Source organism: Schistocerca cancellata, chromosome 5 (assembly GCF_023864275.1).
Source record: "Schistocerca cancellata isolate TAMUIC-IGC-003103 chromosome 5, iqSchCanc2.1, whole genome shotgun sequence".
Taxonomy (NCBI): domain Eukaryota; kingdom Metazoa; phylum Arthropoda; class Insecta; order Orthoptera; family Acrididae; genus Schistocerca; species Schistocerca cancellata.
Window position 1 is genome coordinate 31,808,770 of NC_064630.1, and position 26,035 is coordinate 31,834,804.

Genomic DNA, 26,035 nt, shown 5'->3' on the forward strand with positions numbered 1-26,035 from the left:
TTCGCGGATGTATTACGTTTCCTTAAGTTTTTCTCAAGGAATCTCAGCCTGGCATCTCCTTTTTTTTTTCTTAGTATTAGTTATTGCACTTTAGGTCACTCTGGATGTTTACTCCTACGTATTTAGTGGCTGGTACTGTTTCCTGTCATTTTTCGCTAATAGTGTCATCCAACCGTAGTGGGACTCTTCGCCTTATTATGCACAGTATTTTACATTTACTTACGCCCACGGTCAACATCTAGTGCCTACACTAATCGTCGATCCTCAGAAGGTCTTCCAGAATTTCGCTACAGCCTTCTGGTGCTGAAACCTTCCTACGGAAAACGTGATTGTCCACGAAGAACCTCACGGATCCTCCAGCCTTATACGCGGTCCAGTGAAATTAATGTGACCACCCGTCAAAAGCCTGAATAACCAGATTTTGCAGTGCGGACCGCTGCAAGACGTGGAGAAAGAGTGTCAGTGAGGTTGTGGAAGGTACACACAGGGATGTGGAGCCATGCCGACTACAGCGCTGTCCTATAACACTCCCTTCGGGTACTCCCGAAATTACCTGTCCATTTGTGAACTTCGTTCCGTTAAGAACTACAGTTTCGATTCTTTCTGCAAGAAGGTCCTAAATACAACACCATATCTGGCCCGAGAATCGGTAAGTGCCCATTTCGTTCACTAAACGACAGTGTGAGAATGATCTAATGCTTTGCGGAATTCAACGAACGCGGCATCAGCCTAGCTAGGTCTCTTTGTTTTCGGTGCTCTCGATCCCATGGACGAACAGACCGAGTTGAGTTTCGTAGTATCTCTGTTTTCGGAACCATATTAATTCTTATGAGAATTTTCTTCTCTGGAAATGCCACAATGCCTGACCGTACAACTTGCACTATAATTCTACAACCCTCTGGAGTAAGCAATGTTATTGTTGGTTTTGTTGTTGTTGTTGTTGGTGGTGGTGGTGGTAGTGGTGGTGGTGATCTTCGGTCCGAAGACCAGTTTTTATGCAAACCACGCTACTGTAACCTGTGCAAGCCTCTTCATCTCTGCATAATTACTGCAACTTCCATCCATTTGAACCTGCTTACTGTATTCATGCTTAGGTCTTCTACGATTTTCACTCTACACAGGTCCCTCCATTACCAGAGTCACTATTTCTTGATACCTCAGTATGTGTCCAGTCAATTGATTCAAATTTTCAATCAAGTTGTACCCTTAAATTTTTTCCACAGTTCGAATCATTAGGTATTCGATCTACCCATCCAATCTTAGCAAGTCTTCTGTAAAACCACATTTTTCCGTACGAGGCTACACTCCAAACAAATACCTCGATGAAAGACTTCCTAACACTTGAATTTATACTGCATATTGACAAAACGCTTTTTCAGAAACAATTTTCTTGCTATTTCTAGTATTTTATACCCTCTCTCCTTCGGTGATCATCAGTTATTTTGATGCTCAAATACCAAAACTTATCCACTACTTCTAGTGTCTCGTTTCCTAATGTAATTCCCTCAGCAACGCCTGATTTAATTCGACTACATTCAATCACACTTGTTTAAAATTTGTTGATATTTATCTTATAAACTCTTTTCAAGACACTATCCATTCCGCTCAACTGCTCTTTCAAATCGTGTACTGTCCCTAACAGAATTACAATTTCATCTGCAAGCCTCATTATTTTACTAAATTGTTAAGGCTTTCATAACGAAGTCTTTGGCCGAAGCTTTGTCTGATCTTTCTGACGTTTCGCCAGCATGGGTGCTTGGCATTGTGAAAGCTTCACCCTCCATTGCTGGTGGCGAAGGGTGAAGTTTTGACAATGCCAGCCACTCGTGCTGGCGAAAGGTCAGAAAAATCATCAAACAAACGTCGTGTAAAGAACGCGAGGCAGAAGCCAACCGGTCGCAGGTTCGAATCCTGCTTCGGGCATGGATGTGTGTGATAGGTTAGTTAGGTTTAAGTAGTTCTGAGTCTAGGGGACTGATGACCTGAGATCTTAAGTCTCATAGTGCTCAGAGCCATTTGAACCATTTGAGCAGAAGCCAACAGCCAGTTTGTCCATAACTTTTATTTCCTTACTGAGCTTTAGTTCCCTTCCAAAATTTCTTTTTTTTTTTTTCCTTTACTGCTTGCTCAATGGGCAGATTGAATAACGTCAGGGACAGACTACAACATTGTTTCATTTCCTTCTCAATCACCGCTTCTTTTTCATGTCCTTCGACTCTTATAGCTGCAGTCTGGTTTCTATTCACGCTGCAAATAACGTTTCACTCCCTCTGTTTTATCCTTGTTATCTTCAAAATTTCGGAGAGTGTGGTGCACTCAACATTGTCAAAAAACTTTTTCCATATCTACAAATGTTATAAAATTATTACTTACTTCGTCAACCTATTTTGTAAGATAAATCTTACGGTAAGTATTGGCTCACGTATTCATAAATTTCTATGGAATCCAAACTCATCTTCCCTGAGCATGGCTTCTACTAACTTTTCCATTCTTCTGTAAATAATTCACGTCAGTATTTTCCAAGCATGACTTACTAAACTGACAATGTGTTGGTATTCACACGTGTCAGCACCTGCCACTTTGGAATTAGGATTATTTTAAAGTAAGCGATCATTATGCACGTCTGTCAGACGACCCTTATTGAACGTGGGAATGATTTCCGCTGTTTCTCCAACCGCATGGTTCGCATCATGGTTCCAGCGACCTGCTGTAAACTGCTACTTGAAGGTACAACTAGTGCAACACTAAATGGCCGCGGCAGCAGGATCTACGGTTTGTCGTATCCGTGCTTAATGGCGTTCATATACCTTCAACAAGAAGTTGCATGTCACAGAGGGGGAAAAGTACATGACAGAAATATTTTTAACGAAGACGTTCTTTAGCCAAAAAGTCTTTAATGCAGTAGGACCGACAGCTTATCTTCAACGGCAATAAGATGTAGAAGAGAACGGAAATCACTGCTTAAAGGCACATGAAACGTATCCCCAGACGAAAAATTCTATCAAATAATTCCACGATGACCGTTTCAAATGAAAAAAAAAAGAAAAAAGATCTGGAGGTAAACTGGTGTCGCATTCGGGTCTCTGATTTGCGGTCTGGTTGCGGCGGGTGGAGGGGGGGTTATTGGGAGGAGGAAACGAGGCTAACGTTCTACAAATAGAGCCTTAGAATGTTGGAGCTCTGCATGCGGCAAGGAAACTGGAGAGTCTGACGAAATTAACGAAGGGGCTAAAGTTGGACGAGCTAGTGGTTGGTAAAGTAAAATGTTTAGAGCACAGAGATTTCTATTCAGTTTCTTATAGAGTAATAGTAATGGCATCAAAGAATGGTGTAAGAGATTGCAGGCATCCTTGGGTTTAAAAAAGTAGGTGACAGGATGAGCAATACAATGAGCGAATTATTCTTCTGAGAACTGAAACTTAGCCAACACCAACCGCATGTTTACATGCTCATGTCTTGAAATGATATCGATGAAATCCAGGGTATATATGATAAAATAGAGAAATTTGTTAAATATGTGAAGAGGAACGAAAATTTTGCAGACTTCGGTGATTGTGTCGCTATTATAGGGAGGGAGGGGGGGGGGAGAGCGGAATACCGAGGCTACTGAAGAATGTGGATTGGAGAAAATGAGTTAGTGTGGAGAGAGAATTCTGCCATAGCTGATTCCAAAATGACAACAGAAGGATTCCTTGGAAAAATTTAGGAGGTATTGAGAGATGGCAAATGGATTGCATCATGGTTAGATAATGACTTTGAAATCAAATTCTCGATTGCGAACCACTTCCAGGTGTGGGCATAGATTTACGACCTACAAGAGTATAACGAAAAGAAGAGTATACGATGAAACAGAATGCTGAAAATTTACACTACTGGCCATTAAAATTGCTACACCAAGAAGAAATGCCGATGATAAACGGGTATTCATTGAACAAATATATTATGCTAGAGCTGACATGTGATTACATTTTTATGCAATTTGGGTGCATAGATCCTGAGAAATCAGTACCCAGAACAACCACCTCTGGCCGTAATAACGGCCTTGATACGCCTGGGCATTGAGTCAAACAGACCTTGGATGGCGTGTACAGGTACAGATGCCCATGCAGCTTCAACACGATACCACAGTTCACCAAGAGTAGTGACTCGCGTATTGTGACGAGGCAGTTGGTCGGCCACCATTGACCAGACGTTTTCAGTTGGTGAGAGATCTGGAGAATGTGCTGGCCAGGGCAGCAGTCGAACATTTTCTGTATCCAGAAAGGCCCGTACAGGACCTGCAACATGCGGTCGTGCATTATCCTGCTGAACTGTAGGGTTTCGCAGGGATCGAATGAAGGGTAGAGCCACGGGTCTTAACACATCTGAAATGTAACGTCCTCTGTTCAAAGTGCCGTCATTGCGAACAAGAGGTGACCGAGACGTGTAACCAGCGGCATCCCAAACCATCACGGCGAGTGATACGCCACTAGGGCGATGACGAATATACGCTTCCAATGTGCGTTCACCGCGATGTCGCCAAACACGGATGCGACCACCATGATGCTGTAAGCAGAACCTGGATTCATCCAAAAAAAATGACGTTTTGCCATTCGTGCAACCAGGTTTGTCGTTGAGTACACCATCGCAAGCGCTCCTGTCTGTGATGCAGCAGCCATGGCCTCCGAGCTGCTGCTGCAAACGTCGTCGAACTGTTCGTGCAGATGGTTGTTGTCTTGTAAACGTCCCCATCTGTTGACTCAGGGATCGAGACGTGGCTGCACGATCCGTTACAGCCATGCGGATAAGATGCCTGTCATCTCGACTGCTAGAGATACGAGTAATGATACGAGGCCGTTGGGATCCAGCACGGCGTTCCGTATTACCCTCCTGAACCCACCGATTCCATATTCTGCAAACAGTCCTTGGATCTCGACCAACGCGAGCAGCAATGTCGCGGTACGATAAACCGCAATCGCGATAGGCTACAATCCGACCTTTACGAAAGTCGGAAACGTGATGGTACGCATTTCTCCTCCTTACACGAGGCATCACAACAACGTTTCACCAGGCAACGCCGGTCAACTGCTGTTTGTGTATGAGAAATCGGTTGGAAACTTTCGTCATGTCAGCACATTGTAGGTGTCGCCACCGGCGCTAACCTTGTGTGAATGCTCTGAAAAGCTAATCACTTGCATATCACAGCATCTTCTTCCTGTCGGTTAAATTTCGCGTCGGTAGCACGTCATCTTGGTGATGTAGCGATTTTAATGGTCAGAAGTATAGAAGAGATTGAGACGAAATAGAGATTCCCTGTGGCAGTGATAATAGCGTGAGCACAGCACGTGTGGGGTTTTTGAGAGCAGCGATAGTTAGAATGAGTCGAGATTCGTACCGACGCGAAGGTAAGACAAGTCGCCCTCGCGCCTCTGGAGGGAGGCGCACGGCTGCCGTTGCTGGGGGCGACGAGCAGCCGTGGCCCACTGCAGACCGGAGAGACCTCCTGCAGCCCTCTGCAGTCAGTACAAGAGCGGACCGCCCGATGCCACGTACGTCACGAACGTACACGGCACTTGCGAGCGTTGGGGCTATTTCAGTGGATGAATGCAGCCTCCATGGATTCATGATGATGATGATGATGATGAGTCCCATACTCCTTTACAGAGCGTAGGGGATCGACGCGGGAGACCCGCGCCGCCTTACTAGGCAAGGTCCTAGTGGAGGTGGTCTACCATTGCCTTCCACCGACCGTAATGGGGATGAATGATGATGATGAGGACGACACAACAACACTCAGTCATCTAGAGGCAGGAAAAATCCCTGAACCCGCCGGGAATCGAACCCGGGACCCCGTGCTCGGGGAAGCGAGAACGCTACCTCGAGACCAGTGTTAAGAAAGCAGAAACCTTTACCATGCTGCAGAACTCAGTACGTGCACGTTTCGAACCATCAATTTTATGTTAAAGATTTTCCATGCTCGCAGTCCAGACCAGCTGCGCGAGGTAGGTTGTGCACGAAACTGAAGTCCTTTCGTTCCGGTGACATTTATCGGTGCTGCGTTGCACCTCTGGGCTGGTGTTGCAGCAGACGGTTGTCGAGAACACCGCCGGTCGGAGTGGCCGAGCGGTTCTAGGCGCTACAATCTGGAATCGCGCGACTGCTACGGTCGCAGGTTCGAATCCTGCCTCGGGCATAGATATGTGTGATGTCCTTAGGTTAGTTAGGTTTAAGTAGTTCCTATGGGACTGATAACCTAGGAAGTTAAGTCCCATAGTGCTTATCTTCCGCATGGACTACTCAGTTTGTATATTTTGCTTACTTTTTTCATAATTCCACACAACTTCGTGTTTTCTCGATTGATCTGTGTTCAGTTTTTCAAGGCCTATCCACTGTGCCAACTTGTAACTAAATCTGAGGGGGTTGCGATGGGGAGGTTCCCTTGTCAGAGCCATTTGAACCACTTTTCGAGAAGACCGCCGCGGGCACTGCGCCCCAACAAGCCCAGAGGGGGGAGGGGGCGGGGCCGAGGTGGCGTATCTTACACACACAGGCTCGTCTTCGCCTGTGTTTCGCAGAGTAATTTCTGTTAGTGCGTCATCTACCAACGCTGACGGCAGAAGCGAGAGAACGGCTGTAGCCGTACTCGTTACGCAAACGTGCTTCAAAATAAGGCATTCTCCATTACGTCACCTACCTCTGGTCCGCCTGAGTCTTTTATACGAAGAGGGGCAAGCCGTCACATTCTCTGCACAGTGCCTTCGTCTCGGTAGAGCAAATTTCTCGGACAAGACCGTTCTAAAAGGTGCCTCTGTGGGGCGGCAGGTTAAATGGTCTTCTTCGCCGTCGTTTACAAGAGCCTGAAGACTATTTCTGCCGTCAGCCAGAAGGCGATGGAGAACATACTGACCATAATTTCCAGTCTGAAAGTCCACATAACGTCTTGTAGTCACCGGAAGAAAATGTTCCTACGGGCTATTTACTCAGTGGCAAAAGGAACTATGACTACGCTGCACGAGCAATTTTAAATAGCGTGCATTTACACACTTGCTAGCTGCGAGCACTATACTAAGTAATCTCCTTCGTGATCGTCTCCAGCAGCAGCAAAAATTTCTGATTTGTCACGCCCTTTAAATTTCAGGTCCAGCCATCCCTTGTAGCTCGGTTAGTTACATGATCCATATATAATCTGAGCGTTTCCTTTTACCGAAATGATGTGGAACGAGTCAGTTGAAGGATGGGTGTACATGGTTAGTATTAGCATTAATGAACACGTCATTTTGTAGTCTTACTCATGCATCTACACTTAAAAACACTTTGTTCTACGGTTACCAGTTTTTGAATAGAAATTAGCCCATCGGATAGAAAGAGTTGTCCAGGTGAAATGATTTTAGGTCAGATTTAAAACTTTACTTCGCTACCTCTCAGGCACTTTATGTTACTGGGCAATTGAACAAAGATTTTTGTTGCTGCGTACTGAACTCCAGTCTGAACCACTCACGGCTTTAATAATGAGTAATAAAGACCATTCTTCCGTCTAAAGTTGTAGGGATGCACCCCACTGTTCTTTCTAAATTGTGATGGATTATTTACAAAGAATTCCACCATCAGATATATTTATATTATGACGGCGCGGTTGAAATACCCAGTTCCTTGAAGAGGTGCCAACATGATGTCCACGGGCGAACATCCCGCATTATCCTTACTGCTCGGTTTTCTACAATCAATACGTTCCAAGTTGTAACTTGCCCCAGAAAGTTTTTCCATAAGAAATTTTTGAGTGGGTATATGTAAAATATGTCTGGAGGTTAATTCGTTTATTTCCAAGATTAGCAATTATACGAAGAGCAAAAGTAGCTGAACTCAACTCTTTGAGAAGCTCAGTAATATCCTTCTTCTAGTCCAAGCTTACATCAATGTGTACACTCAAAAGTTTGTAGCAATCTACCGCATCTCCTGCTCACTTGCTACATCAGTTGTTGGTATGACCCTACCCTGTGCACGACTGATCATAGTGTGATTTTTCAAAATTTATGGGGAGTCCATTCTCTCTCTCTCTCTCTCTCTCTCTCTCTCTCTCTCTCTCTCTCTCACTCACTCTCTTCCCCCCCCCTCCCCCACCTCTATACTACCAATTCTGTTTGGTTCAAATGGTTCAAATGGCTCTGAGCACTATGGGACTTAACATCTGTGGTCATCAGTCCCCTAGAACTTAGAACTACTTAAACCTAACTAACCTAAGGACATCACACACATCCATCCCCGAGGCAGGATTCGAACCTGTGACCGTAGCAGTCGCGCGGATCCGGACTGAGCGCCTAGAACCGCTAGACTACCGCGGCAGGCAATTCTGTTTGATTAATGTTAAATTGTTGGGAACTGACATATATAGGGAATAGGAGTGTACCCAAAATTGAACTCTATGCAACACCCATTTTGATATCTGCCCAGTCACTACAATTTTCTAGCCTTCCAGCTTTGTTGACATATTCAGCATAATATTTTACCTTCTATTTGTTAAGTATGATTGAAACCAGCAGTGTATAAAGAAGCTACTGATTTCATCTGTCGTGTCGTCGTTTGACATGGGCCTCCCGTCGGGTAGACCGTTCGCCTGGTGCAGGTCTTTCCATTTGACGCCACCTCGGCGACTTGCGTGTCGATGGGGACGAAATGATGATGATTAGGACAACACAACACCCAGTCCCTGAGCGGAGAAAATCTCCGACCCAGCCGCGAATCGAACCCGGGCCCTTAGGATTGACAGTCTGTCCCGCTGACCACTCAGCTACCGGGGACGGATTCCATAAAACTTTACTTTATTTAAGAGAATAACATGGTGAAAACAATCAAATGCCTTGGAAAGATAAAAAATACCAGCTTGCCATGTTTTAGTATTATTCTTATTGGCAAACTGCCTATTGGCTTCCGTCTCGGGTTCTTCGGCCGACGTTCATCTAATGATTTTTCTGACGTTTCGCCAGCACGAGTGGCTGGCATTGTCAAAGCTTCACCCTCCATTGCCGGTGGTGAACTGATGAGGGTGAAGCTTTGACAATGCCAGCCACTCGTGCTGGCGAAACGTCAGAAAAATCATTAGATGAACGTCGGCCGAAGAACCCGAGACGGAAGCCAATAGGCAGTTTGCCAACAAGTGGCCACGAAAGCCTCAACAATTTTGTATTATTCTTATTCCTATTCATATTCATTATGGATCTGATAAGTGAATGTATGAATACTATTGTCAGTTGTGCAATCCTTCTAGAATCCAAACTATGAAATGGTGGATAAATTGTTTCTATTTAAGTGTACGCTGCTCTTGAGGACGTTATTTTTTGAATAATTTGAAAGAAGAAGAAGAAAGGGAATTGGATGACAATTGTTTAAATCCTTCCTGTCACCTTTCTTATGAAGAGGTTTAACAATTGCATATTTTAACCTGAGTGGGAAAATTCCCTGTGGCAATGCCACAGAATGTATATCATTATATATTTTAATTATTTTCAGTAGAGGATGTTGGTGTTACCAGTACTTCAAAACTTGCTTTACGTTTTGTAGACGACAATTTTAATACATTCATTCGCTTCTTCAACTGAACCATCTATTGGAATTTTTGCTGCTAATTTAGAATGTGATTGTTAAAAGTACTTGCAGCTTCTGAATTATCAGCCACAACATCGTCATTTAGTTTAATTGTTACGGTATTTTGTACACTGGCTGGCTGCCCTGTCTACCGTTAGACAATAACCCGTATAGGCACCGCGTCGGATAATGTTGTGGAAGCTGCAGAATACTTCGACGAGACAGGTGCTCGTCATCTTCAAGTGCTGACTGACGTGTTGTTGCAATGGCCCGCTGATAATACGCTGACTCGCTAGAAAAGGGCAAGTGCGAAGGATTGAGGCTATAACGTCATCTTAGACGAAGATTAGCGCACGACGACATCCAGCGCCCCTCTGTCGTGCACAAAAACCTTGTAAAAAATAACTAGACTCGCTGCTGGCGGTGCAGTCGCGGGGTAATTTGAACCTTCGGCTGGACGCCATTATAGTGGTTGTAGTCTGATGTGTTGTGTAGTATTGTTGTTTATGAAGACCCTGATTCAACGTTGTATATCTGTTGGGGCATACATACAGTATTTGTTACTCGTAATTCTACTGTCTGTACGTTCCAATCAAAAGAAGTACAATGGTGAAGAGTTGAGCAGCGATTAATTGTACAAATAAATTCGAGAAAGGAACAAATATTACATTTCACAGGTATGTGAATATTTTAAGTTGTTTTGTATGTCAGTGCGCTTGCTTAATAAGTGTTTTTGTGACACGGTATTAGCATAATGTGTGTGCATCTATTTGCAGGTTTCCTTTCTCAAAACCACAGCTGTTACAAAAATGGTTACACGCTGTCAGGAAGCAAGATTTCCGACCGACAGAATACCATTTTACATGTTCTGATCATTTTGAAGAAAGTTGGCTTAGCGGTAGTGTTTTCATGGTCTAGGTTAGGTTGAAACTTGATAATTTGGTCGTGAGCTGCCAAAGCACTATGGCATATATAACGCAGTTCTCGTCACAAAATCTAAAGCAAGGTAGAATCAGAAAATATCTATTAATATAGTGGGCAAATCTTCGAGTATTTTGATGCATTTTGCGTATATCTATCGTAAATGAACTACGAAAAATGCTAGGGGAACAGTACATAACTTTTAGCTACGGCAGTTTCCATGTAGTACGTAAGATAAATTCATAAACAGTGACTACTAGTTGCTGTTTGTTCTTAAATTAAAAAGTATATTGTAGTAACGTATTTAAATGAGGCATTATGTTTGCGACCTAACTCAAGGAAAGGCATTTTATAACCAAAAGCGATGTATAAACATTCGAACTCCGCGCGTCAGTTTACCACTCTAATGGCCGCCGCCCAGCTATTCAATTTGTCCGCTCTTCACAGTCGACCACTCGTGCGGTTGTGGGGGCCTGGTCGTACAGACAGGCCACGGGCTTCTCATTCGCGATGCGGGAAAGGCGTGGCCGTAAATAGCGGCCCAGCGCACGCGCGAGCACGCGAGCAAAGTGTGGGCGCCCAGTTTAAGTGTGCGGACTTCGATTCTCCGTCTGTGCTGACTCGGATTCGTTCGTCTGCGGCCGACGCTGCCTTAGCGCCACCAGTGCTGGGTCCCATGCCTTGCTGAGTTGAAATCCCGTGTCTCTATCGATAAGGTCGTCACTTATACGGATTGCGACTGCTTCTTTAATGATGGAGTCCCAGTACGTGGGAGCGGATGTTTGTCTCTCCGTAGTTCGTGCTGTCTCCCGTGTCAAGACAGTGTTCAGCCACAGCAGACTTTTCTGGCTCGACCAGTATGGTGCTACATAGGTATAGTTCTCGGGATGATAGCGAAATTCCATTTTGAAGGACGGACGCTTCCTCTTCGGTCAGTTGTCGTTCAGTGAGGTTGACCACTGTGCGTGACTGATCGGGACTCGCCTCGGCAATCTGCTTCGCTATCATCCCGAGAAACACGAGAATGGCTTCAACAAGAAAGAGGAAAGCCTCAAGGTAAACGGATCCTGGCTTCCTGTGCTGCAGCGAACGACCGTCGCAGGTAGCTAGAGAAGAACCGCACTGGAAATGACACCGGAAAAGCCCTCGGACGTTGGCGCAACAGGTGCATATACAAGGTGCTCCATTGATCGTGACCGGGCCAAATATCTCACGAAATAAGCGTCAAACGAAAAAACTACAAAGAACGAAACTTGTCTAGCTCGAAGGGGGAAACCAGATGGCGCTATAGTTGGCCCGCTAGATGGCGCTGCCATAGGTCAAACGGATATGAACTGCGTTTTTTAAAATAGGAACCCCCATTTTTATTACATATTCGTGTAATACGTAAAGAAATATGAATGTTTTAGTTGGACCACTTTTTTCGCTTTGTGGTAGATGGCGCTGTAATAGTCACATATGGCTCACAATTTTAGACGAACAGTTGGTAACAGGTAGGTTTTTTAAAATTAAAATACACAACGTATGTACGTTTGAACATTTTATTCCGGTTGTTCCAATGTCATACATGTACCTTTCTGAACTTATAATTTCTGAGAACGCAAGCTGTTGCAGCGTGATTACCTGTAAATACCACAGCAATGCAATAAATGCTCAAAAGCCGGCCGGAGTGGCCGAGCGGTTCTAGGCGCTACAGTCCGGAACCGCGCGACCGCTACGGTCGCAGGTTCGAATCCTGCCTCGGGCATGGATGTGTGTGATGTCCTTAGGTTAGTTAGGTTTAAGTAGTTCTAAGTTCTAGGGGACTGATGACCTCAGCAGTTAAGTCCCATAGTGCTCAGAGCCATTGAACCAAATGCTCAAAATTATGTCCGTCAACCTCAATGCATTTGGCAATACGTGTAACGACATTCATCTCAACAGCGAGTAGTACGCCTTCTGTAATGTTTGCACATGCAGTGACAATGCGCTGACCCATGTTGTCAGGTGTTGTCGGTAGATTACGATAGCTAATATCCTTCAACTTTCCCCACAGAAAGAAAGCCCGTTCACGTCAGATCCGGTGAAGGTGCGGGCCATAGTATGGTGCTTCGACGACCAATCCACCTGTCATGAAATATACTATTCAATATTAACCGCACGCGAGCTATGTGCCGGACATCCATTATGTTGGAAGTACATCGCCATTCTGTCTTGCAGTGAAACATCTTGTAGGAACATCGGTAGAACATTACGTAGGAAATCAGCATACATTGCACCATTTAAAGTGCCATCGATAAAATGGGACGTGCGGATTAGCCGCGACAGCAGATGAAACACCTACTTGGGCATCATCATTTGTTGCAGGTCGTGGTTGACGTTTCACATGTGGCTGAAAACGTCCTGTTTCCTTAAATAACGTAAGCATCTGGCGAACGGTCCGGACACTTGGATGATGTCGTCCAGGAAACCGAGCAGCATTCATAGTACACGCCCGTTGAGCATTTTGGTCACAATAGGCGTACATCAACACGATATCGACCTTTCCCGCAATTGTTAAACGCTCCATTTTAACACGGGTAATGTATCACGAAGAAAATACCTTCCGCACTGGCGGCATGTTATGTGATACCGCATACTTATACGTTTGTGACTATTACAGCACCATCTATCACAAAGCGAAAAAGTGGTCCAACTAAAACATTCATGTTTCTTTATGTACTACACGAATATACACTCCTGGAAATTGAAATAAGAACACCGTGAATTCATTGTCCCAGGAAGGGGAAACTTTATTGACACATTCCTGGGGTCAGATACATCACATGATCACACTGACAGAACCACAGGCACATAGACACAGGCAACAGATCATGCACAATGTCGGCACTAGTACAGTGTATATCCACCTTTCGCAGCAATGCAGGCTGCTATTCTCCCATGGAGACGATCGTAGAGATGCTGGATGTAGTCCTGTGGCACGGCTTGCCATGCCATTTCCACCTGGCGCCTCAGCTGGACCAGTGTTCGTGCTGGACGTGCAGACCGCGTGAGACGACGCTTCATCCAGTCCCAAACATGCTCAATGGGGGATAGATCCGGAGATCTTGCTGGCCAGGGTAGTTGACTTACACCTTCTAGAGCACGTTGGGTGGCACGGGATACATGCGGACGTGCATTGTCCTGTTGGAACAGCAAGTTCCCTTGCCGGTCTAGGAATGGTAGAATGATGGGTTCGATGACGGTTTGGATGTACCGTGCACTATTCAGTGTCCCCTCGACGATCACCAGTGGTGTACGGCCAGTGTAGGAGATCGCTCCGCACACCATGATGCCGGGTGTTGGCCCTGTGTGCCTCGGTCGTATGCAGTCCTGATTGTGGCGCTCACCTGCACGGCGCCAAACACGCATACGACCATCATTGGCACCAAGGCAGAAGCGACTCTCATCGCTGAAGACGACACGTCTCCATTCGTCCCTCCATTCACGCCTGTCGCGACACCACTGGAGGCGGGCTGCACGATGTTGGGGCGTGAGCGGAAGACGGCCTAACGGTGTGCGGGACCGTAGCCCAGCTTCATGGAGACGGTTGCGAATGGTCCTCGCCGATACCCCAGGAGCAACAGTGTCCCTAATTTGCTGGGAAGTGGCGGTGCGGTCCCCTACGGCACTGCGTAGGGTCCTACGGTCTTGGCGTGCATCCGTGCGTCGCTGCGGTCCGGTCCCAGGTCGACGGGCACGTGCACCTTCCGCCGACCACTGGCGACAACATCGATGTACTGTGGAAACCTCACGCCCCACGTGTTGAGCAATTCGGCGGTACGTCCACCCGGCCTCCCGCATGCCCACTATACGCCCTCGCTCAAAGTCCGTCAACTGCACATACGGTTCACGTCCACGCTGTCGCGGCATGCTACCAGTGTTAAAGACTGCGATGGAGCTCCGTATGCCACGGCAAAATGGCTGACACTGACGGCGGCGGTGCACAAATGCTGCGCAGCTAGCGCCATTCGACGGCCAACACCGCGGTTCCTGGTGTGTCCGCTGTGCCGTGCGTGTGATCATTGCTTGTACAGCCCTCTCGCAGTGTCCGGAGCAAGTATGGTGGGTCTGACACACCGGTGTCAATGTGTTCTTTTTTCCATTTCCAGGAGTGTATAATAAAAAATGTGGGTTCCTATTTAAAAAAACGCTGTTGATATCCGTCTGACCTATGCCAGCGCCATCTAGCGGGCCAACCATAGCGCCATCTGGTTTCTCCCTTCAAGCTAGACGAGTTTCGTTCTTTGTAATTTTTTCGTTTGATGCTTATTTCGTGAGATATTTGGCCCGGTCACTATCAATGGACCACCCTGTATATAGTCTGCGGCCGCTAGCTTTGACAATGCCGACCACTCGTGCTGGCGAAACGTCGGAACAACCGTGAGACGAACGTGGGCCGAATAACCCGAGACAGAATCCAACAGGCAGTTTGTCAACAAGTGGCCACGAAATCCGTAACAGTTTTGCACAACTGAATGCTGCTATGTTCATGTCTGACATTCACATCCACGCAGCCATAAAGGATGTGGTGTCACCGCCAGACACCACACTTGCTAGGTGGTAGCTTTAAATCGGCCGCGGTCCATTAGTACATGTCGGACCCGCGTGTCGCCACTGTCAGTAATTGCAGACCGAGCGCCACCACACGGCAGGTCTAGAGAGACGTACTAGCACTCGCCCCAGTTGTACGACGACTTTGCTAGCGACTACACTGACGAAGCCTTTCTCTCATTTGCCGAGAGATAGTTAGAATAGCCTTCAGCTAATTCCATGGCTATGACCTAGCAAGGCGCCATTAACCATTTCTATAGAGAGTCTCACTTGTATCATCAAGAATGCTGTATACAAATGATGGAGTAAAGTTAAGTATAACCGCAGCTACGTACTTTTCTTTATAGCATTCAATAAGTATTCTGTTCCAGACCTCACGCCTGTCTGCGTTAGGTTACAACGTGCATTTCGGCCTCCTCTATCTGCAAGGTGTTGGCACATTTGCCAACACTTCAAAGGACACTTCGGGTCTTTGCATTTTTCTTTTCACAGAATGTAAGCGTAGTTGTCTTTTTCTCGTTCGCAGGCGAGCCTGGAGAAGCTGCAGCAGCTGATCAAGGACGAGCTGATGGCGGCCCTGGGCACGGGTCCCGGGGAGTCCACGGACGGCGCCTACGCGGCGCTGCTCGCCGGCGTCAAGGCGTGGTGGACGGCCAAGAGGGCGGCGCCCTACCTCACCGCCGACAGCGGCCTCTGGACCGGCATCGTCCTCTCCCAGCTGGCGGACCTCGGGGACGCGCTCAGCGGCGCCGTGCGCGCCCTCGGCCTCACGTTCGCGGCAGAAGCGACCGACGCCTTCAGCCGAGTCTTCTCCACAGCGCCAGGTAGCTACGCTGCGGCCAGCGCCTCGCCAGGAAAAACATGCTTCGGATGTAGAATTTTGGAACACATATTGTGTTCGAGTATAATGACTTTTCTGGAGACTAGAAATCTACTCTGTAGGAATCAGCATGGGTTTCGAAAAAGACGGTCGTGTGAAACCCAACTCGCGCTATTCGTCCACGAGACTCAGAGGGCCATAGACACGGGTTCACAGGTAGATGCCGTGTTTCTTGACTTCCGCAATGCGTTCGATACAGTTCCCCACAGTCGTTTAATGAACAAAGTAAGAGCATATGGACTATCAGACCAATTGTGTGATTGGATTGAGGAGTTCCTAGATAACAGGACGCAGCATGTCATTCTCAATGGAGAGAAGTCTTACGAAGTAAGAGTGATTTCAGGTGTGCCGCAGGGGAGTGTATGAGGACCGTTGCTATTCACAATATACATAAATGACCTTGTGGATGACATCGGAAGTTCACTGAGGCTTTTTACAGATGATGCTGTGGTGTATCGAGAGGTTGTAACAATGGAAAATTGTACTGAAATGCAGGAGGATCTGTAGCGAATTGACGCATGGTGCAGGGAATGGCAATTGAATCTCAATGTAGACAAGTGTAATGTGCTGCGAATACACAGAAAGATAGATCCTTTATCATTTAGCTACAAAATAGCAGGTCAGCAACTGGAAGCAGTTAATACCAAATCTGGGAGTATGCATTAGGAGTGATTTAAAATGGAATGATCATATGATGTTGATCGTCGGTAAACCAGATGCCAGACTGAGATTCATTGGAAGAATCCTAAGGAAATGCAGTCCGAAAACAAAGGAAGTAGGTTACAGTACACTTGTTCGCCCACTGCTTGAATACTGCTCAGCAGTGTGGGAGCCGTACCAGATAGGGTTGATACAAGACATAGAGAAGATCCAACGGAGAGCAGCGCGCTTCGTTACAGGATCATTTAGTAATCGCGAAAACGTTACGGAGATGATAAATAAACTCCAGTGGAAGACTCTGCAGGAGAGACGTTCAGTAGCTCGGTACGGGCTTTTGTCAAAGTTTCGAGAACATACCTTCACCGAAGACTCAAGCAGTATATTGCTCGCTCCTACGTATATCTCGCGAAGAGACCATGAGGATAAAATCAGAGAGATTAGAGCCCACACAGAGGCATACCGACAATCCTTCTTTCCACGAACAATACGAGACGAATAGAAGGGAGAACCGATAGAGGTACTCAAGGTACCCTCCGCCACACACCGTCAGGTGGCTTGCGGAGTATGGATGTAGATGTAGATGTACCCCTCGTTGTTGGTTTTATTTCGAGCGAGATAAACCATATTTATAGCATTTTTCTCTGACAAACAAGCGTAGATGGTATCACGGGAAAAGTGGTTGCGAGTTTGTGTATCTCTCTAGTTATTTATACATTTTAGGCGTGTTTTGGTTTTTCCTTTGAACCTGAGTCAGACTGTAACACCTCCGATTTATTTTTTAGCCGATCTGATCTGATCGAATAGCAGCCCAATAATTATTATTAATGTGACCGTGTACCTAATGAGGCTGGCAATCGGAATTGACTGCTACGGAGTTGTTACTTTACAGTTTGTCCTTCTCAAATGCTGTAATAATGAAATGTCTGGTGACAAGGAGAACACCAACATAGTTTCACTAATCAAGAACCTATATTCGTCTCAAAAACACAAAAAGGAGGAGACAGCCACTGCCTTCGTCATACATATCTAATTAGGGCTAATCTCAGCACAGGCTCCTTTGTTATTTATTATCGTCACACGCTAATCCATCACTGCAATCCAACACTGCAATCCAACACTGCAATCCAACACTGCAATCTAAAACGATGCCGGCGCGGTAGACGTGAAACCAAAATATCGGCACTAGAAATATCACTTGTCACTTTCGTAATTATACTTCTTCACTTTCCGGGTATTATTCTAGCACAAAGGGGTTAAACCTCGGCGATGGCCACTCCCTTTGTCGGTAAAGCTTTGCATTATAACAACAGGCCTCCACACACCTCGGCCCGCAACATGGGACTGACTCAACTTCACACTCGCTCTCGCAACACGACACAATCGATTGTTTGCCCTATCGACCTGTGCCGAGTGCAAACTTATAGTAAGGGCCTACGGACCACTTACAAGACCTAGCGCATCATACAAGTTTTCACAAAACGTTTTCGTTCTAAATTGTCACGTACTATCGTACATGTCATCCATTTATGATGTTTCACTTTGTACACAGAAATCCGTATGTTTTTTGAAGCAGGATGTAGTGCGTGAGGGTAGTGAAGGAAATGTACAGAGGAGCAGTGACACAGGTGAGAAGTAGTGTGGGCATGACAAAGGAGTTCCCAGTAAAAGTAGGGTTACATCAAGGGTCTGCGCTTAGTCCCTACCTCTTTCACCTGATTATGGATGTGCTGGTGAAAGATGTAAAGAAGGAAGCGCCGTGGAATATGATGTTTGCGGATGATGTCGTCCTTTGCGAGCAGAGCATCGACAGACTTGAGGTAAAGCTGGAGGATTGGCGGAAGGCACTGGAAGAGAGAGGGATGAAAATTAGCAGGACAAAGTCAGAATATTTAGCACTGAAGGACGTGCAGATGAGGTCATGCAAGATCCAGGATGATGAGCTGAAATTGGTCTGCAAATTTAAATACCTGGGGTCGTACACACAGAGGGACGGAGGACTGGAAAGCGAGATACAACACCGAATAAATTGCGGTTGGAAGAACTGGAGGAATATGAGTGGAGTGTTGTTTGACAAGAAGGTGAGCACTGGGTTGAAAGAGAAAGTGTACAAGTCGGTGATAAGACCTTCTATGATATACGGGGCAGAGACATGGCCAATCACAGTAGCCCAGGAAAGGAAGATGCTGAGGTGGATGTGTGGGGTAACAAGGAAGGAAAGGACTAGAAATCAATTTGTTAGAGGAGCTGTGAAAGTGGGACCCATGGGGAAAAAGTTACAAGAGAGCAGACTAAGGTGGTACGGACACATAACAGAGAAAAGCGGAAGAGTATATCGGAAACAGAGTTGAAGATATAAAAATTGAAGGAGCGAGAAGGAGAGGAAGACCGAAGATGAGGTGGAAGGATAAGATATCCGGGGACCTAAGGGAGAAAGGATGTAAGAAGGAAGAGGCAATGGATAGAGTACTATGGAGGAGAAGGATCCAGAAGAGCAACGTCGACCCTACGTGACGTGGGACAAGGCGATGATAAAGAAGAAGAAGAAGAAGAAGATGTAATGCGTGTATCTATGCTGCCATTCCAAATACCTCTTTGTCCTTAAGGGGAGTTGGAATGCCGGAAAATGGAAAAAATTCACATTTTCAGTTTTTAACCTTATAACTTAATTTGAAATTTTCTGCTTAAAATGGTGCAAAATTTGTTAAGAAATTCCAATTGGAAGTATTTTTATTTAATTTTTCAAAATTACATGTGCGCCCAGCAAAGTTACCCATCTTGTGATTTGTACACATTTAAATCTTCGCATTTCCGAAAACATTACATATAGAAGGCTGTGGATTTCACTCTTCAGTTGTAGAATCTTTGATCCTTCCATAGGTACCATTGTTTTTACGACTAGCTGTGTTTATTGTTCAGTTTTTGATCTGTGAGTGTTTGTTTTGAGCCTCGAGTTTAGTTTGTCGCTCATTTGGAGTTTGTTATCTGTCTTGTTTTGACTTTCAGTGGTGAGTGCGTAGTTTCTACGATGCCTAGGAGTGCATCATTATTTAAAAAGCGAAAGTTTCGCGGTAATAGATTTACAAATAACGTTTGTTCAAGTGATTCTGCTTCAGCACCTGTTGATGCTGGTGAAAGTTCTGACGTTTGTACAGCTGAGATGTGTGAAGGAGACACGCCCACCAGTGCATCAAAAAAGAAGTTATCAAACTGTGCAAGTGAAATTACAGATGAAGCTTCTAATGAACAATATGTTTTAGTCGACTTTCCTGTTTTTACTGAGTTTATGAAGAAATGTTTGTGTTGTAATCTTTGTGGAGGTTCTTTTGATATGAACATAACAAAATCTATAGGACTTTCCTGCAAAATTGCTATAGTTTGTGCCAGTTGTGAAAATGAGACCTGTTTTTGGAGCTCTAAAACATGCAGTAGCAATTTGTTTGAGAGTAATATCAGGCTAATGTATGCAATGAGAGCAATTGGTAAAGGACATACTGCTGCTCAAACATTTTGTGCCATAATGAATCTTCCACCTCCACCTGCTAAAATTGACAATTACACTGAAGTGATAGGAGATGCTGTTCAGTCTGTAGCAGATTTATCAATGAAAGCTGCTGCCAGTGAAGCAAAATATATAAATGAAGGAAACCCAGATATCCCTGTTGCTTTTGATGGAACCTGGCAGAAAAGGGGTCACACATCCAAAAATGCTGTTGCTACTGTTACTAGTGTGGACAGCGGTAAAGTTTTGGACTATGAAGTGCTCACTAAACATTGTTACCATTGTGCATCTGGTAAGATAGAAGCAGCTCACATATGTAGCAAGAATTATGAAGGTACGAGTGGAGGCATGGAGGCTGCCGCTGCTGTGAAAATGTTTAGCAGATCAGAAAAAGAACGGGGAGTATTTTACACAAAATTCCTTGGAGATGGGGACTCCAAGGCATACAAAAGTGTTACAGAATCCATGCCATATGTCAATAAGACAATAACTAAACTAGAATGTGTCGGTCATGTTCAGAAACGAATGGGCACTCGTCTAAGGAAACTGAAACAGAATCTGAAGGACAAAATTTTGTCAGATGGTAAAACCATTAGAGGTCGCCTGTCAGATAAAATTATAAATGAATTACAACAATACTATGGTATGGCAATAAGAAATAATGCAAATAATTTGCAGGAAATGAGACAAGCTGTATGGGCCACATATTTACATCGATCATCAACTGATGATAATCCTCAACATTTTGCTTGTCCAGATGGTCCTCAGTCATGGTGCAATTATAGAAAATCTCAAGCTACTGGGGATCCTTATCACCATAAAAATTATATTCCATTGGCTGTTATGGAAGTAATTAAACCAATATATAGAGACTTGGGGCATCCTGATCTTCTGCGAAAATGTCTTCATGGTTGTACCCAGAATCAAAACGAGTCGTTCAACAACCTCATTTGGACTCGTGTACCTAAGAATGTATTTGTTGGGATAAAAACATTGAAATGGGGAGTCAGTGATGCTGTTATTTCATTCAATGATGGTCATATGGGTAGGCTAAAGGTCATGGCAAGGCTCGGCATTGCTCCTGGTATCAACACCATCAGAGGTCTTCAGCTTCTGGACAGCGTGCGAGTAAGGAAGGCTCAGTATGCAGCTGAATTTAATACAAAAAAAGCAAGGGCAGCAAGGAGAAGAAAGCTTCTAGGTGAAGAAGAAGAACTAGAAGATGACCCTGATTACTCTGCTGGACACTTTTGATAATAGAATAAAAGGTATTTGTGAATTTTCATAATAAATTACTTTAATCGCATTTTCTGGCATTTGACATTTTTAGTGTTACATGTACCTTTATCTCATAAACCACTCAACCAACAACATTCAAATTTTCAGAAATGCTGCAAAACAGTTCAAAGAGGCCACTGAACTAGAATCATGACAAGAACTGGCTTATTCTCTGAACTAGGGAAGTTTATGTTATACTTTTTCCAATAAAAAATGGCTTAATGGTAAAAAATTCATAAATACTATACCAACAAAAAGAAAACATTGGTTCTAGTTCAGTGGGCTCACAATATATGCTGAAAACCTCTGCCAGAATTTCAAAGTTCTGAAGATAATAGTTCCAAAGAAAAAGGTACACAAAGTTAGCAAATTTAACATTGGCGAGATAGGGCATTCCAACTCCCCTTAAGCAAAATGAACAATGTATCAAGCAAATGTTGCTTAATTAGCAGAAGTACATTAATCATCACGACAGCCTGACAGCCTTTCTTATAACTCTGTTCGTTACGAAGATATGAACAACCGTACGTCTTTTTAAATAGCACCCTACATTTGTTATTCAATACTCCACTTCCTCTCCTCACTACCCATTCAGAAACGATTCGCGGTGTACATTTTCATGTAGAATATACACCGCCAGTGCCAGGGACACAGCACTGGGACTCGATCCTTGACGACCACCGTCCAACACTCCGGCCAGTCCAGCAACTCAGCAGAAGCAATCACTTCTACGAGGCTTCCACACACCATACTGAGCCTGTTGCAGTGACCGACTTCTGCCTGTTGTCACGTCTGTGTGTTGAACTGCAGAAGCTTCCCGACGTCCCGGGCCATTGGTATGTAGAAGCCTGATTACGCAAAAGTGATCGCTTCTGCCGAGTTGTTGGACTGGCAGAGGTGTTGAACGATGGTGGTCAAGGCTCGAGTCCCTGAGCTCTGTCCCTGGCACTGGTGGTGTTTATTCCATTACAAATTGTACACTGCGAAACGTTACTGAGTAGATCTTGAGGAGAGGAAGTGAATTACAAGATACAGCAAAATGCAGGGTTCTTTCTAGAAAGGACTTACTGGTGTTCATGTCTTACAGGAAGGAAGTTATAAGGAAGGTGAACATGCTGGTTAATGTCCCCTTGTTACCTAAAAATCATTTGGGCCATCAAGATAAAAGGTACAAACCTGTAAGCAGTATAAGTATAGCGACTCTGATCCACCTAGAATCCTTCCAGACACACTACTTTGCCATGAACTTGGTCACTGGCATTTTGTTCAAGATCCCACGTCATGTCATTAAGGACCCTGAACTGATGATGTTATCGGTAACATCATCATCCTTATGTATTGGACGTCATGCCCCCTCCCTATCTCCAACCAATAATAGCACAGTGTTGAAATTCCAAGATGGTTGAAATAATCCAACTGTATTAATAGAAAATTTAAAAAATCCTCTACTCCCCATATTTCCCAACCAATCAGACAATACAGTACTCTTTATCAGTAGCCAATAAAAGTGTGGAAAACTCGAAGATGATGGAAATAGCCAAACTGTGTTACTGGGAAATTAAGGAAATTAAAAGCCCCTCTCCCCTATATCTCCAGCCAATCACAGTCGCATATTAAAACTCGAGCTTGGTGGAAATAGACCACCTGTGTGTGATGTACCCTATACCCCCTCCTATTCCAACCACTCAGAGCATAGTATTTAAATGTTGTCAAATTACATTCTTTCTGATGTATACTTTCCTATGTCCAACCAATCAGAATGTAGTATTAAAAACAGTGTCAAGTATGCAATAGAAATAATGTAATCTTCAGATTAAAGACAAAAATATTCATCGAAAGACAGTGGAAAAACATTGTCAAATTACATTATTTATGTACACATACACACCTCTGACATAATATTAAAATGACTGAAAGGTCAAAGATATGCTTAATATAAGTAAAACGATGCATACACACACATTGCATAGTGTTCCTTTCTTCTCCAGTCACAGCGTAGTATTAAAATGAAAGAGCCAATTACAATGGACGCAGCATGTCATTCTCAATGGAGAGAAGTCTTCTGAAGTAAGGTGTGCCGCAGGGGAGTGACGCAGGACCGTTGGTATTCACAATATACATAAATGACCTTGTGGATAACATCGGAAGTTCACTGAGGCTTTTTGCGGATGATGCTGTAATATATCGAGACGTTGTAACAATGGAAAATTGTACTGAAATGCAGGAGGATCTGCAACGAATTGAGGCATCGTGCAGGGAATGGCAATTGAATCTCAATGTAGACAAGTGTAATGTGCTGCGAATACATAGAAAGAAAGATCCTTTATCATTTAGCTACAATATAGCAGATCAGCAGCTGGAAGCAGTTAATTCCATAAATTATCAGGGTATAGGCATTAGGAGTGATTTAAAATGGAATGATCATATAAAATTAATCGTCGGTAAAGCAGACGCCAGACTGAGATTCATTGTAAGAATCCTAAGGAAATGCAGTCCGAAAACAAAGGAAGTAGGTTACAGTACACTTGTTCGCCCACTGCTTGAATACTGCTCACCGCTGTGGGATCCGTACCAGGTGGGGTTGATAGAAGAGATAGAGAAGATCCAACAGAGAGCAGCACGCTTCGTTACAGGATCATTTAGTAATCGTGAAAGAGTTACGGAGATGAGAGATAAACTCCAGTGGAAGACTCTGCAAGAGAGACGCTCAGTAGCTCGGTATGGGCTTTTGTTGAAGTTTCGAGAACATACCTTCACCGAGGAGTCAAGCAGTATGTTGCTCCCTCCTCCTCTCGCGAAGAGACCATGAGGATAAAATCAGAGAGATTGGAGCCCACACAGAGCCATAGCGACAATCTTTCTTTCCACGAACAATACGAGACTGGAATCGAAGGGAGAACCGATAGAGATACTCAATGTACCGTCCACCACACACCGTCAGGTGGCTTGCAGAGTATGGATGTAGGTGTAGATGTAGAATTTAACCTCATCAGGCTTGTGCTCAAAAGTATCCGAAAGACCTGAATTGTTTACAAAAAACATACATCACAGACACCTTTCTCTCTCTCTCTCTCTCTCTCTCTCTCTCTCTCTCTCTCTCTCTCTCATCCTCCATTCAGATTATAGTATAAGAGCCAATTACAAAGTCGCCCCAGCTGGGCTGCGTTAAAAAGTGTCTGAAATATTTATCAAAAAATACATCTAAGTACCTGAATTGCTTAAATTCCGGAGATGTTGTCAGCTGTGTTAGCATTACTGACTTCCAAAAAGTCGTGTACGGTCTGGCTAATCAGTCACATCGGTCAGTTTCATTCAGAACTATATGTCATTCACTATGCAATACTGGAATGAATACATAACACAGTCTCTTTAAATAACTAAATGCATGTCAGTTATAGGAGGGGGCAAAACAGTATAAGGTAACACTGTTACCTGGCAGCATCATGCATTATGTGTTTGGCTGTATGCAGTAGGTGTATATATTGTAATGCTGTGTGCAGTCTTCTAAACGCCCAAGTACTGCAGCAGATTGCTACAGTTTGAGAGGCAAGCTGATACAGTTTGATGAGCATGTTAATACAATTCTAGGGGTATATTGATACACTTTTGGGGCAAGTTGATAGTGTATAAGGGGCAAACTGAAACACTTTTGGGGCAACTTGATACAGTTTGAGGGGTAATTTGAAATAACTGATGGTCTGTAATCAATGATGTATAGTAACCAATACCTATTATGCATCAGGTGTTATTCATTAGCTGTTAGCCACCACCTGTTAGGCTTGAAGTGTTAGGCATTAGCTATTAGGCATCATCTGTTAGGCTTTAAGTGTTAGGTGTTAGCCATTAGGCATTACCCATTAGGCATCACCCATTATACATTAGCTGTTATTCATCAGCTATTAGGCATTAGGTGTTTGCATTAGCTGTTACCTGAGAGGCATTAGGCATTAGCCATTAGCTGTTAATCATTGGGCGTTAGGTATTAGCTGTTAGGTATTAAGTGTAAGGCATTAGCTGTAAGGTATTAGCTGTTAGGTGTTTGCCATTATCCATTAGGTGTTGGGTATTAGGCATTAGCATTAGACATTGTCTGTTAGGTGTTAAGCATTAGCTGTTAAGAATTATGCATTATTTGTTATACATTAGGCACTCAGCACACCACCTCCACCCCTCAGCTCTGGGGGGGGGGAGGAGGAGGGGGGGCGGCAAATTGGATCTGGAGGTCCATATACCAGTAACAGGGAATTTTTGCTATGATGCCATCTACAACCTTGTACTCCTGTGACTTCACATGATGTCAGTGACCATGATGCATGACTTCATCAAAATTGTGGATAATATTAAAATTAAAGGCCGAGATGGGAGAAACTGTCGATTAACAAGAGCAAATGTATGGAAAGTTAAAGAAATACAAATATCACAAATTATATTATATGCCTGCAGTGACACAGAATATCTTCGTTTTGAAATGATAAATATGGTAGCTCTCCACACCTATTTTCTATGATGGAGGTTCTTAGTTCATTCTAAAAATTCAATGTATCTCCCTCTGGGCTGCTACCGTCCTGTCTGGTGAGGCAGCAAGACAGAATGACTTGGATCTCGATCTGTGTTTCTTCAGCTGACTTTTGCCTCAAAACCCTATTCCATGTAAGTCATGTCTCCAA

At 44.4% G+C, this 26,035-nt stretch overlaps 1 protein-coding gene across 1 annotated transcript in view; it reads left to right on the forward strand.

Annotated features, from left to right (window-relative positions):
• The window catches only part of LOC126188346 (uncharacterized), a 204,989-nt gene that overhangs the window by 131,624 nt on the left and 47,330 nt on the right, over positions 1–26,035 (forward strand). Inside the window, exon 6 of the mRNA XM_049929945.1 lies at positions 15,578–15,875. Within this exon, the coding sequence (XP_049785902.1) occupies positions 15,578–15,875 (298 nt within the window). The remainder of the gene's footprint in view (positions 1–15,577; positions 15,876–26,035) is intronic.